The sequence below is a fragment of the Thermomyces lanuginosus genome, assembly GCF_041956635.1.
Source record: "Thermomyces lanuginosus strain ATCC 200065 unplaced genomic scaffold VTN49scaffold_22, whole genome shotgun sequence".
NCBI classification, from domain to species: domain Eukaryota; kingdom Fungi; phylum Ascomycota; class Eurotiomycetes; order Eurotiales; family Trichocomaceae; genus Thermomyces; species Thermomyces lanuginosus.
Window position 1 is genome coordinate 698,848 of NW_027192356.1, and position 12,563 is coordinate 711,410.

At 51.6% G+C, this 12,563-nt stretch overlaps 5 protein-coding genes across 5 annotated transcripts; 3 read left to right on the forward strand and 2 right to left on the reverse strand.

The window, feature by feature from the left end:
* Window positions 1–141: 141 nt before the first annotated feature.
* Window positions 142–1,684, forward strand: VTN49DRAFT_1179 (uncharacterized protein; the record flags this gene model as incomplete). The annotated part of the gene is made up of 2 exons (XM_069408765.1): window positions 142–363; window positions 425–1,684. The coding sequence occupies 2 exons, from the start codon at window positions 142–144 to the stop codon at window positions 1,682–1,684; spliced, it is 1,482 nt and encodes a 493-aa protein (XP_069270219.1).
* Window positions 1,685–2,716: 1,032 nt separating this feature from the next.
* On the forward strand, window positions 2,717–4,651 carry VTN49DRAFT_1180 (uncharacterized protein; the record flags this gene model as incomplete). Its single annotated transcript, XM_069408767.1, has 4 exons — window positions 2,717–2,866; window positions 2,919–3,090; window positions 3,143–3,609; window positions 3,662–4,651. The coding sequence occupies 4 exons, from the start codon at window positions 2,717–2,719 to the stop codon at window positions 4,649–4,651; spliced, it is 1,779 nt and encodes a 592-aa protein (XP_069270220.1).
* A 95-nt stretch (window positions 4,652–4,746) lies between these two features.
* On the reverse strand, window positions 4,747–7,827 carry VTN49DRAFT_1181 (uncharacterized protein; the record flags this gene model as incomplete). Its single annotated transcript, XM_069408768.1, has 1 exon — window positions 4,747–7,827. One exon carries the CDS (start codon window positions 7,825–7,827, stop codon window positions 4,747–4,749), a length of 3,081 nt encoding a protein of 1,026 aa, XP_069270221.1.
* Window positions 7,828–8,157: 330 nt separating this feature from the next.
* On the reverse strand, window positions 8,158–10,440 carry VTN49DRAFT_1182 (uncharacterized protein; the record flags this gene model as incomplete). The annotated part of the gene is made up of 1 exon (XM_069408769.1): window positions 8,158–10,440. One exon carries the CDS (start codon window positions 10,438–10,440, stop codon window positions 8,158–8,160), a length of 2,283 nt encoding a protein of 760 aa, XP_069270222.1.
* A 933-nt stretch (window positions 10,441–11,373) lies between these two features.
* On the forward strand, window positions 11,374–12,425 carry VTN49DRAFT_1183 (uncharacterized protein; the record flags this gene model as incomplete). The annotated part of the gene is made up of 4 exons (XM_069408770.1): window positions 11,374–11,376; window positions 11,428–11,615; window positions 12,187–12,304; window positions 12,348–12,425. The coding sequence occupies 4 exons, from the start codon at window positions 11,374–11,376 to the stop codon at window positions 12,423–12,425; spliced, it is 387 nt and encodes a 128-aa protein (XP_069270223.1).
* Between the last annotated feature and the right edge of the window lie 138 nt (window positions 12,426–12,563).

Sequence of the window (12,563 nt, forward strand, 5' to 3'; positions counted from 1 at the left end):
CTTACAGAACCGATAGAGCTGTCGTCTTGACGGTTCGCTTTATATTAATAGTGCTTCGACAGGAGGGTTGGGCTGAACATGCTCTTTTCTTGAAGCCTCCGTTCAAAGTCCTGCCTGCGATATTCGTAGTAGTTATTCACCATGGGTTTCTCTTTCAGCAAGCCTACGGCTCCGGCCAAGGTTCCAACGGACACCGTCCTGCCTTTTAATTACATGGATGACCAAATTATATTTCGCGATATGCGTCTCCAAGTCAGTCTCTGCTTCGACGATGTCCTGAATGCGGAGAAACTTCGAGGGGCTCTCGCTCGATTATTGGAGATGAAAGGATGGCGGAAACTGGGTGCTCGTTTGAGATTCAATGTTGGTTTTCATGTATGAAAAGGAGTTTAGAGGAGCAGATAGATCTGACAAAATTAACCAGTCAGAAGGAAAGCTGGAATATCATCTCCCAGCGACGTTCGATGAATATCGTCCGTCATTTTTGTACAGTTTCGAGCATTTTGAATCCTCTATCGCAGACCATCCCGTCGGCTCCCGCCTTCCCCGTGGCGGCAGTGATCGGCCGGCCATCTTCGATGGGGGCGACAAGTTTAATTCATTGTTGGGAGATCCCAGAATGCCACGAGATTATAGGGAATGGGCCAACTCGGACACGCCCCAGCTGGGTCTTCGGATAGTCACCTTTAAAGATGCCACTTGCGTAACGATTACTTTTCTCCACTGCTTAACAGATGCCATTGGCTTCGGAGCTATTCTGCGTGCTTGGCTTGCGATACTCCATGAAAAGGAAGAAGAAGTACCTCCATTCTTCGGCTTTGACACAGATCCTATGTTGGCGATCTTCGAAAAATCTCAACCACCACGATTTGTCCTCGCAGATAGAATTCTTCGTGGCTTTCCGCTGTTTCTCTTTGGCGTGCGCACAAAGTTCCAATCATTCTGGTACGGAAGCGAGGAGCGAGTGATTTTCTTTCCCGCAGAAAAGGTGCAGCAGATGCGTCAGGACGCTCTGGCCGAACTAGCCTCGCAAGACCCTGATGCCAACGACAAGCCTTTCATCAGCGAGAATGACTTGTTGAGCGCGTGGTTGGCGAGAGCCTTAACGCGCATTGAGCGATCCGCATCCAACCGCACTCTCAGCATCATGAACGCGTTTGATTGCCGGGGCGTCCTGGCACAAATGGGCCTCATCCCATCCCCCCACGTTGCATTGATCACCAATTGTGTGAATTCATGCTGGACGGTGTTGACTACCCGCCAGGCTCTAGAAGAACCTCTCGGCCTTCTGGCAATGCGAGTCCGAAAAAGTCTTGAGGAGCAGCGAACTCCAGAGCAGGTAGAAGCGAGTTTGGCAGAGTCCAAGAGTGCCTTGGCGAGGACGGGCTACCCCATCCTGGTTGGTGACTCCGATATGAAGATGATAATGCTTGCCAGCTGGGGAAGAGGGAGCCTCTTCGCGTTGGATTTCTCGCCGGCAGTTATCAAAGTTGGAACATCGCTCGACAAACGCCATAACCAACCGGGGAGGCCATCTTACATTTCTGTTATGGACATAACTAATTTTGCGGTTCCCAGCATGGGCTCCGCGATTGGAAAAGACGCAAAAGGGAATTTGTGGTTCCGTTTCCGGCTGCGCAGGGATCAATGGACTCAGATCGAGAAACAGTTAAAGGAGTTGTGATCAATTTGCCCTTCATGGTTTTGATTCCCGGTTCTCGACAGTAATTGACTGAATCAATTGTTGTCCTCTCACTTCTCTGTACTCGATGGCGCACGAGTTCCAACTTTGGAGTAGGAAGAGTCATAATGTTGCCTCCTTCCATTTACATACGAACCAACCAACTTAGTCACTTCGGGAGTATTATCGAGTCAGGTTGCCTTAAGTAATGATGCTAAGGAGACGTGCTTTGTTGAGAAAACCTCACTCTCAACTCTTGAAAACTGGGATTAGGAAGCGATTTAGTCATGGACTTGAAGCCCAAAATAGTGTGAAGCATTGAGGTTTGGGGAAGGTCCATGTAGGCCGGCAGTTCAATCTTGATCAAAAATCGTTCAAATTGCTACAATGTCGCTGAACATCCTAATTCGATTCTTTTTTGACGGCAATAAACACCAAGGTAATGCCCATACGTTCAGATGGTAGAGCCAGTCATATTAACCTGAGGTCCACTTGGCCCAGTATTAGGCACGGGCAAAGGGACCTTGCACTTTCTAAACATTGACATTATCGTGATTGAAGGTGTTAGTTTTATTACCTTTGACTGGGGAAAGAAAAAAAAATGGAAAGATGGTGGTAAGGAGCAAATATGAGAACATGGCTGAAGTAATGATGAGTTTAGGGTTAGAAAAGGAGCAAGCCATTTCAAAATCGCCGAACTCGTATGAAATTTGAAATCAGCCGCCAAAATTTGCCTTTCAAATTTTGAATTTCATGCCAAGAAACATTTACTAATCAATGTAACTAACCCGATGCGGTTTAACTGCATCGTTGAAGGCTCTGGGAATTTCCTGGAAACAGGTTCCAGTTGCATCTGAATCATCAAGTTGATTTCACAGCTGCTATTAAAGACAGGATTCAAAGGAAAACATTAAATATATGACGTGACCAATTGCACCACGTAAAAAGTGCATAGGCCTACATCAAGCCTATGGTTTAAGCAGTCAGGAAATATACTACTTTTCAGCGGTTCCAGTTTCCACGCTTCACCGCGACATGGACGGTCTTCGGGCAGAAGCGCGCACGCGCCTCCAGAGTTTAGACGATGTTATCCCGCCTCTTGATGGGCACATCTCCACATGTCCTGGAGATTTAGATAGATTATGGCGACATATTCTCTCGCATGAATCAGAAGACGATCTACAGGTTTGTTTAAATGGCATGACTGCTGAAAACATATTGCTAATGATGAACTCAGATTATCGAAAATCTTCTCATCGCCAGGGCCGTTTTAAGTTCATGGAATCCAGATGCGGCCCCTAACGAGGATGATCTCGAAGCCATCGCGGCATTCTACGCGTGGCTTCCCCAGGTGTCTCTTCCATCGTCCGAATTTGCCGACGCTCTGGAAGGGACATACTCTGCAGATGGTATTTCCCTGCGTTGAGCATGGACAAACCCTGTTCTAACCCTCTGACACAGAAGAGAAAAAACAAAAGGCGTCCCTGACGACGCTATTGCGCCGAAAGCGGCAGCGGTTCTCGCTGTCTTTGGCCTGCCTCTCACTGCTCAATTCCATTTCGCCGATTTTGCGCGCGGAAAACGCTGCGGACCTGGTGAACTGTGTCGCCACTTTCGCATCTTCCGACCGCGATCCGTGGACAAGCAGCGCAGCATATGCCCATGCGCAGGCGTTGTCACAGTCTCTGACAGCGACAAGTGACAGTCCAGCGTTCTGGCAGACCCTGCAAGACGTCCTGGAGAAAAGAATCAGGCCACTCTTTGCAAAGACAAAAAACCCCGCCATCACTCCAGCAGGTCGGAAGAATTTCCATCCTATTCCGCGTCCGCGCTTCGATGTGGATGTGACGGATCCGGAGACCAAACCATGGAAGTTCCGTGACGTGTATGCGACGGCCGTGGTCCATTGGGTTTTGTCGCACTATCTGGTCAGCTCCTTCCCACATCTTGATTCAGGAACATGTACTGATTTGCAACCAGCCCGCGGATGCCGAACACTTGGAGTCCCACCTCTCATTGCTCGTGCCTCCAATCCTGTCCCTCATTGATGACGACAGCCTCGCATTCAAAACACTCGGCTGCAATCTTTTGACCAAATTCGTGACACCGATCCGCGCGAGTGAGTCCGATATCCTCCGGCGGACGAACCTATCGGCGGTATTTGACGACGCGCTGGCACCATGCTTGCTTTCACTACCAACACTTACACCGGAGGACGAGTCCATACAGATCCTCTCGGCCGCGTATTCTGCTCTACTCCTCGTTCTACAGACACGCTATCACACCAAAAGCAAGAGCGAGAAATTCACCGACGACGACAAAAGGCAATACACCTCACGTCTCGTGACCCTCCTCCGCGACAGTGTCATCCCCTCCTTCCACCATGTCTCCTCCAGCCCCGCGCGCTCCGCCTCAGCCGCCGCCACTGCCTCTTCATCCACCCTCCTCTCCTCCTTTCCCTACCCACGCCTCTCCACCCTCCTCCTCGAACAAGCCACTATCCTCGTCACTGAACTCCGCATCCACACCGTGAAATACCTCCAAGACCTCATCCCTCTCATTTATACCACACTATCCAACCCCTTTGCCCCGGCCCATCCGCCCTTGCTTCGCGCGGGTGTCGCCCTCGCGAGAGCAGTGATTTTGAACGCGCATCCGCGTGTCTGGAGATGGCGCGGTGAGATGCTCGCTGCGTTTTGCGGGTGTTGGAATAATCTTGCCATAGATGCGTCCGTGACTCACAGCGGAGATAAGAAGGAGTTTACGGTCCTGAAGAAGAAGCTACGTGGTGTGATTTACTTGCTGAAGCTTGCTGTTGATGCGGCGGCGAGAGATGAGCGTGAGCGGGATTTGATGGGCGATAACGTAGTGGATATTGGACAGGAATACCGACGTTTGGTGGATGCGGATGAGGAGTTGAAAGAGCTACTACTGGATGAAATTGATGTAGATGATGCAAAGTTCTTTTAATCAAGGAATTAAGGCTATTATACGATACACACGGATATCATTTCCACATAACTCATTAGGTATCGTGCCACTAGTCATAACAATAATGATGAGATTTACGGATCCACCCGCTGCTTGAACAGACTCTTCCCTCTCAGCCACTGCCTGTAGCGCTTGTATCGTTTCTTATCATAATCCTCTTTCGTAACGGTGAGGCCTTCCTCCGACACCGTCAGAAATTCGATGTAATCAGAGAGATCCTCCCCAGAGACGTATGCCTCATCGCTGCCACCACCCATGCGGTCACTGGCCAGGCGGGCCTTATTCACGTACTCGAGCAGCTCCAAGTTGGCACCGCGCTCGCGCAGCATGGCCTCTGCCTCGAGAGAGTCGTCCGAGGTCACGACTAGCGGCACCTTGAGCGGGTGGTTGACGTACCGCTCGTACTCTTCCGCTTCGGCCGCCGTCACGGATGGGTTTAGTGAATCCTCTACCAGCTGACGGAGGGTCCACTGGGCGGCCTGCGCTTTCGTTGGGGACGCCGGTTGCGTGCTTTGCACGCTGTCCGGGCCGGTAGAGGATGGGATAAGCGTAGTGCTGCTGGATGATGCGAACATCGTAATATCTTTCATGATGCCCGTCGCCGATGGCTGATTTTCTGCCGATGGTGGTACATACTGCCAGTGGGGAGCGTTGTTAGACTGGTCCTTGTTGGAGTCTGGCTCTTGAATCTTGACCCCCCGGCGAGACTGCGTTCCTGACCGTTCACGGCTGCCGCCGTCGCCCTGCGTTCGGACGACAAATGGGCTAAGGTCGTAGGGTCCGCTCTGGTCCGAGCGTAAGCGCCGGGTAGATTTCATTCGGAGTGGAAACACCTTGTAAAATGACGACAACGCCAGAGGCCGGTAGTATTCTAACCAGTAGTCATCGTAGTAGCTCAACGGTTTGTCCTTGACAGCAGATGCTGGCACCGGCTTCGTCATAGTCCGTTTCTCGAGGAACTCGGGCGTATACCAGCGGATGTAGTGTGGCCGCTTCAGTTTTCCCCATCTCCGCGGATCCGTATGGTGGAGGTAGTAGTCAGTTGGCAGATCCCAGAGCATTGGTTGCCCCTGTGCATAGATGTAGTTCCCCAGGAAAAGGTTGTACGCCTCTTGCCGTTGGGCGTCTAGAAATGAGTTGTTGTAATATCTTATAAAGCTCTCGACCATGTCCCGCGACTGACCAGTCCACTGGTTGGTTTTTCGGTACGTGGCCATGGTATTAACCAAATGCGAGCCTCCGTATTGAATCGCAATTGTGTCGCCATGATCTTGCCACATGTTCGCAAATAGATTCACTGCGTCCGTGTCGTATTCGATCTGCGTCCCTTCGATCACACCGAGAGCATGGAGCTGATAGCCCAGTGCTCGCTTGGCAATCACCAACTGCGCAGCATTGGTCCGATCCAGGCAGTCAATACAATTGGTTCGAACAACGCCGTTTTGCAGCCGCAAGCCCGATTCTTCGTCATACCCGTTCCTGAAGAATCCGGTGAGGGGAAGAAACTCCGATGCGATGTTCTCAAGGGTCCCGATGACATCCTGGTCTCGGCTTTTGGATGCCCGGCTCATGTCCCACGCTTTGTAGATGATCTTCTTATCCTCAGGCAGAAACTGATTGAGATAATTAACTGCATTGGTGTATTCCTTGAGTAGCTTGGACTCTCTTGGAGTTCGCTCCCTCGATTTCACGAGGTTTAGTATGCACAACGGAGCTCCGTATCGCTCAAACAGATTATCAAAATGCAGCGCGGCGGCGGAGTAAAACGGGTCAATCAAGTTTATGTCGATGTCCGGCTTCGGACTCACACCGCTGCTGTCTTGTGTCCAATACAACGGGATGCTACCGCGGTGTTGTACGTACGACGTATATCGAGGATTGGCATAAAGCCGAGGACCAGCAGAATGAAAGGATGTTGTCGTCATCTCTGAGACTATCTGCTCGGTTTCGACGTCGTTGGCTACGTACCCGAGGTCATTGGCTCCTCGTTTTAGGAACCGTGCTCCAGCGAAGAACCGTGAACGGCGGGCTATGATTGTGATAAAGATTGGCCGCCCATACACTGAGAGTGTCGACTGATTGACGTAGCCATGGATGATGGGAAGGCACCAGTCATAAGTGCTCTTCAGAATGGCGGCGGCTGGCTTAAGAAGGTGATGGTTCCATACGAACATGGAATTGTAATCGTGCTTGGGAAGCGCATGGGGATCATTCTGGAGATGTTGCCGCTCGCGTGCGATATTATGTTGCAATGTTCGGGTGATATCGTATGAATAGCTGAAGTAGAACGACCGGGTCAGGTCGAGGTTATTCAGGATCCCAATGTACCTCGCCTCTTCCTGGTTGCGTTCCGGCCGGAGACGCGAGCTTGTAGGTGTGCTCAGCGAGATGAGCTCTGTCCCATCTATTTGATAGATGTAGTGGCCTCCGATCATGGCGACCTGACTTCTCTTGGTGACCAGCAACATGTAATAGGTACCCGTGAAGCGGATAAAGCCAAGTAAGCCCCAGGCACTGCACTTGAGCTTTAGTCCTCCAGAGCTTTTATTACCGTCATCGATCGCGTCTAGAAGCTGACTCATTTCCTGCTTCGTGTAGACAACATCGTCCTCGACGAGGTTCAGTTCCTCAGACTCCGAAGTTCGCGCAATCTTCAAGATGCGGAACCGCGTATCAAGCAAATCCATACCCACGATATAGTAGCGCGTTGCAGTCTCGTAAACAGAAAATTTGTGCATCCGGACCACACCCTCCTCTCCGGTCTTCTCGTACAACCGGGCTTTGTGGGCCGAGACTACCGGGGAGTCGATACGCTCAAAAGAAGAAGCAACCGCAGGCTCCTCGTCTTCTCCATCGGCATTCTCTTCGACAAAATTGTCCTCGGGTGCCACATCCGAGTTGTAGAACTGCGGAAAGGAGGAGCTTCGGTCGTCGCGCCCCTGCGCTTCATCTTGCGGAGCGCCGTCGGATGATGCGTGCGGAGGGTCCATCTGACGGTTTTTCACGGCGACTGGAGACGGGGCATCTCTGCTTGAAGGGAAAGATTCTAATGCAGTTCCAGGTTCACCGGTCACCGGCGATGGGGCCTGCGCCAATGGTGAGTCGGCCCCGTCGGGCTCGCCGACCGTGCGGTTGACCTCATTCGAGATGTCCATGTGGCCGTCATCTGGCGCTCCGTTTTCGGAGGCATCCGATATCAATCAGGAACATATCGTAGAGGTCATCAGTGGCCTTCAATAAAGCTAATGTGTTAAGAGGACCTTGACACAGAGCTTTGATGTGGGGGAATGATACAAGTACCGTGTCAGCCTGAGGCATCAATCAGGCATCTGAAATTTACCCTACAGCAGGAGGTTTAGTATTAGGTCTACTGAAAGGGACAAAAAGCAGAGATGAAAAGGCGGAGTGGAACTGTGTAGGTATAATGTAAGACAAATCTCTATCCGAACATACATCATGCCGTATACTCGTACTATATGCCCGACTCAGATGACCCCTTCTACCACAGAAACCACGTACTCGAGATGTTTGCGCACATCTTTGCATGTCCATCGGCGGCGAGCGTCAACTTCAAGCATGCCTTTAATGGAAGCGGCCAGAAGATCAGCGACGCAGAGACGATCGTCCACTTCAACTTTTCCGCAGTCTACTTTGGTGGCAAAGTCCGCTGGCAGTTTGATGCCATCGGCATTCCGGGTGAGATCAAAGAGCACCAGCTGGCGCTCCATTTTTGTGTCAAACTTGTAGAGAAGCTCGAAAAGGATCACGCCCAAGGCATATACATCCAGTTTCTCATCAATTGAATAATCTGACGATGCAGAACGCGGCGGACAATAAAACTCTGTACCCACATGCCGTTTCCGATGTGGGCTATCTTGAACAACAACTGCCCGACTGGCGCTAGGCTCACTGTCACGCGTAATATCGGCGACAAGCCCAAAATCCCCGATCCGGGGACGATAGGCGGTTTTAGGTTCACAGTTGCATGCCTTACATGGAGGAACCGGATCATCTCGCGGAGAGAGGAAGATATTGGCCGGTTTCAGATCGCGGTGAACAATTCGTTGCGAGTGGACATACTCAATGCCAGAAAGAATACCTAGCATCAGTTCCAAAGATGGGAGAATGTGGAAGCAGTGACGTGGAGACGGCGGACGGTTTGGGTCAACACGAAAAGAAGGCGGACGAGGGCTGAGGAAGGTAGAAAGCGTAAGCGGGTGAAGAGACATTTGAATGTGCAACACTACTGCGGGTGCGCGCGAGTCTTTGTGCAATTGGACCTGCAGCTTTGATGGATCTTCGGTCAACCCATCTGTGAAGATGTCCCCGTCGGTACCCCAGGTAGATGTGAGACCCCGCGACAGAGGGCCCGGTTCGGGTATGCTGAAGTTTCTCTGAATGGACTCCACGTCGTCATCCTCATCCGCACCGCTTATTTTCCAGCTTCGTTTCGAGCGGTACGATGAACTAAAATGGCTGTCGCGGCTGTGCCGCCCACGAGGTTTCTGCTCAACCCGCGGCGGAATGGAACTGGGCGATGCTGCCGAGTTGGAGTCATCCTCAAAAATCACTCCGTCATCGTCTGAATTTTCGAACACGATCCCAAAGCTCTGTTCCTCATCGATAGGATCCTCAATGGACTCTTGCGTTTCTTCGTTATCGGAGTCAATCGCGTCAGATTTCTGCTCTGATGGCTGCTCCGAAACCGAATACGTGTGTTCAACCCACGCGCTGTAGTAGCGGACGACATTGTGGTGTTCCAGACGGGCCAATGTCCGGATTTCCTTCATGATGTGCTCAAGATGGTGACCACCATCTTGCTGCAGCATCTCCAAGCGTCTCCGACTTACGGGGATCTTCTTGACTGCATATCTTTGACCATCCACATGATTCTTGACTTCAAACACTTGGCCAAAAGAACCCCGCCCGAGGACCTTGATTTCGGAAAATTCCATCATGTAGCGAGATGAGTGACTGGTAACCGACGCAGTGGGCCCTTGAATGATAGGGGCTGGAGAAGGTGTATTCATACCGACAGACGGCGGCTGAAGTAGGTTATTGAGGGCAACGAGGTGACCATTGTGGTCCTGCTTGTTACTCGAGTCCTGTTGACGCTTTTGCAGATCCCAGACCTCTTGCGGAGGTTTCTCTTTCTCTGTGACTGCTCCGAGTTGCTTACTCGTCGTAACGACTTGCTTGCTAGTCGTGTTGGGTGTTCCGTCCTGGTTCGACGGTGGAGCTATTTGCATGTCAGCTCCCTCGAGAGCGGCACGACCGAGAATGTCCAAGCTGTCCCGATAATATTGCCTTGTCAATCCCCAATCTTCGCCATCTATGCCTCCAGCCACCACTCCGTGTGCTGAGAGCAGCTGTGATTGGTACTGGTACATCTTCTTTCCTAGAAACCTCGCTTCCGGGGAATCCCGTGTATACTGCCCATGAGACCCCGGTTGCTGATTTAGTATCTCAGCGGCACGGCACATGCAATAAAATTCCAACAAGGCAGACGTCATAACCGTTGCATGTCCATCGGCATCGAGATCCAGCACGTTCCCCAGGCCATGATCATTTCCGGTTCGGGGATTAGTAGGAAATTCCTGGTCGATTGCAAGCTGTTCAAAAACCTCGAGCATCTCCATCTCGCTGTTACGGTCATCCTCTGCAGGATTTGGGTCATGAACGTGGGAGGGAAATTCCAGCTCGCCATCTTCAGAGCTGGACTCGGGATCCGAGATGGAGACATCGGCTTCAGGCTGGAACATCGCCATGTTTGAGTGAATGCACCAAAGATGTCCTGAAGAAGAGCAGCGAAACGTCCGTCATTCGACAGCAGAGTCGCTGTCCTCCGCAATGGCCGCAACGAGCATCGAAGCTCGTTGGCGATTGCTGACACGAATGGTATTGAGGCGACGAAACAGTTCATCAAATCCGTCGCCAGTGAACAAACATTGACTCAGGACATGGCGACCCGCTTTTGCAGGACGTCTGTGCAATGAATGCACACTTGTATAACTCTGATGGTAACCATGCACCACTCACTGCTCATGGAAATGCAGTAGTTTGGTCTATAGGGCGCAGTGGACAAGTGGTGTTTCCAGTAGGTTCTATGGCATTTCGTAATTTGTCATTGCAAAGGCCGTCAATTCAGGTTCAAAATTTGTCAATACGGTGTCTGTGAACAGATATATCAACCAGTCACGACAGATAGAAGCCCCGATTAAAACCATCAGACCAGGGTATGAGGCTGTTCAAGATTTCAGTTGGGCTCAGGACACGCCTCATTTTTGTTGACGTTCAGTCGAGTGCCAAGAGAAGTCACATGACTCTTTGATATTCTATCAGGTGGCTACTCCGTTTGTTTGTCGCGAATATTTTGGACGGAGTGGCAGACTTTTAGAACGCCAGACGAGCACCTTTACTTCTTGTTGCTCTGCCTCTCTAAACCCGTGTAGATCCCCTTGAAGATGCCAATGGCGTGCCAGCGATCTGTCACTGGTATGGCCCCAAAAACAACCGGCCCCAACGCGCCAATAACTTGTTTCGAAGCCACCAATCGACCGCTAGGCTACCAGGAGCACATGGGCGCCTCTTAGACGCCGCTGGGACCTACGCATCTGCAGCCGTAGACACGCAAGCAATCACAGCTGTTCAACGTCGAAGAAACCTCTGAAGTGCAATCTGGAACAGATGACTAGCACCGGATGGTACACCCATCAACTTCGAAGCTGCGGAAGAACCCAAGCCGGAAGATATAGTTGGGGCTTGATCGACCTGGAGGAAGTCCAAATGGAGGCAACACGCCTACGGTGCCGCCCAACATATACACGGCGGAAAGCATCAATGAGCGGTTCGACCTGATCACAGAGCTTCACCACATAGCGGCCATGTCGATACCACGACGGAAAGGGAGCAACGGGAAGCCGCCTCATGGTAAAACCGCAAGGTGAGCTAGACCAAAAGAGGGCCAGATGTGCGGGGTGAGGATGTAGAAACCTACGCCCACTCAGCTTCCCCGGTAATATTTCGAAACTGTCTTACACGACCACTTGAAGGACGATGAAGGAGGCAAGCAGGGGCGCCTGGCATAAGCCACTGTAAGGACACCTCGGGTGACATATGGTGTACGTAGTGCCTAGTAGAGTGAGCTCGCAAACACTGACGCCTCCGGAACAGCCGAGGATGCCGCCTGTACGGCTGGACCAAGCGCCAGAGTCGACTGCGGTAACACGATAACACACGTGGAGAAAGCAGCGGTTCTGCGAAGCCGCTTTTTCCTGGAGACAACGCGGATGCGAGCGATATCACTGACATTACTTTCCGGAACGATATCTTGTGACCGACGTTCGAAGTGGAAATCTGGATGACACCATAACAGGTAGAGCGCGCCATACGTCGCAGGAATACCTGAAAGGTTTCATGCCGATATGGCGTCCCGACCGGCTTCGTGAAGGCCTCTGGTGAACCCTGATAACAGGGTGTTTGCGCAGCTGAAACGAGCTTAACTTGCCCTGTAGTACCTCGGCGATTCCGAGGGGCCATAGTGGCCGTTTTGAGGAAGCTAGGGAAGACACCTGGCAGCTTACGAACGGCGAACGAGTGGCGGCCCATTACACTCCCGAATGCAGCGGGGAGGTGATAGAGGCTATACTAGCCGAGCGCATAACAGTGACCGCAGAAGCCAGCAACGTGCTGGTCCCATTCCAGAGAGGAAGCAGGAAAGGAAGGTTCACGGAACTCGCAGTTCGGCTCCTAACGGACCAAGCCAAAACAGCCTGGAGCCACATTGGTGACGAACTCCTCTAATTGGACATAAAAAAAGGCGTTGAACATGATCTGCCGTCTCCCCGGGGGCCCCTCCCTCCACTCTTCCTCTCGGTCACGTTCCAAGCGA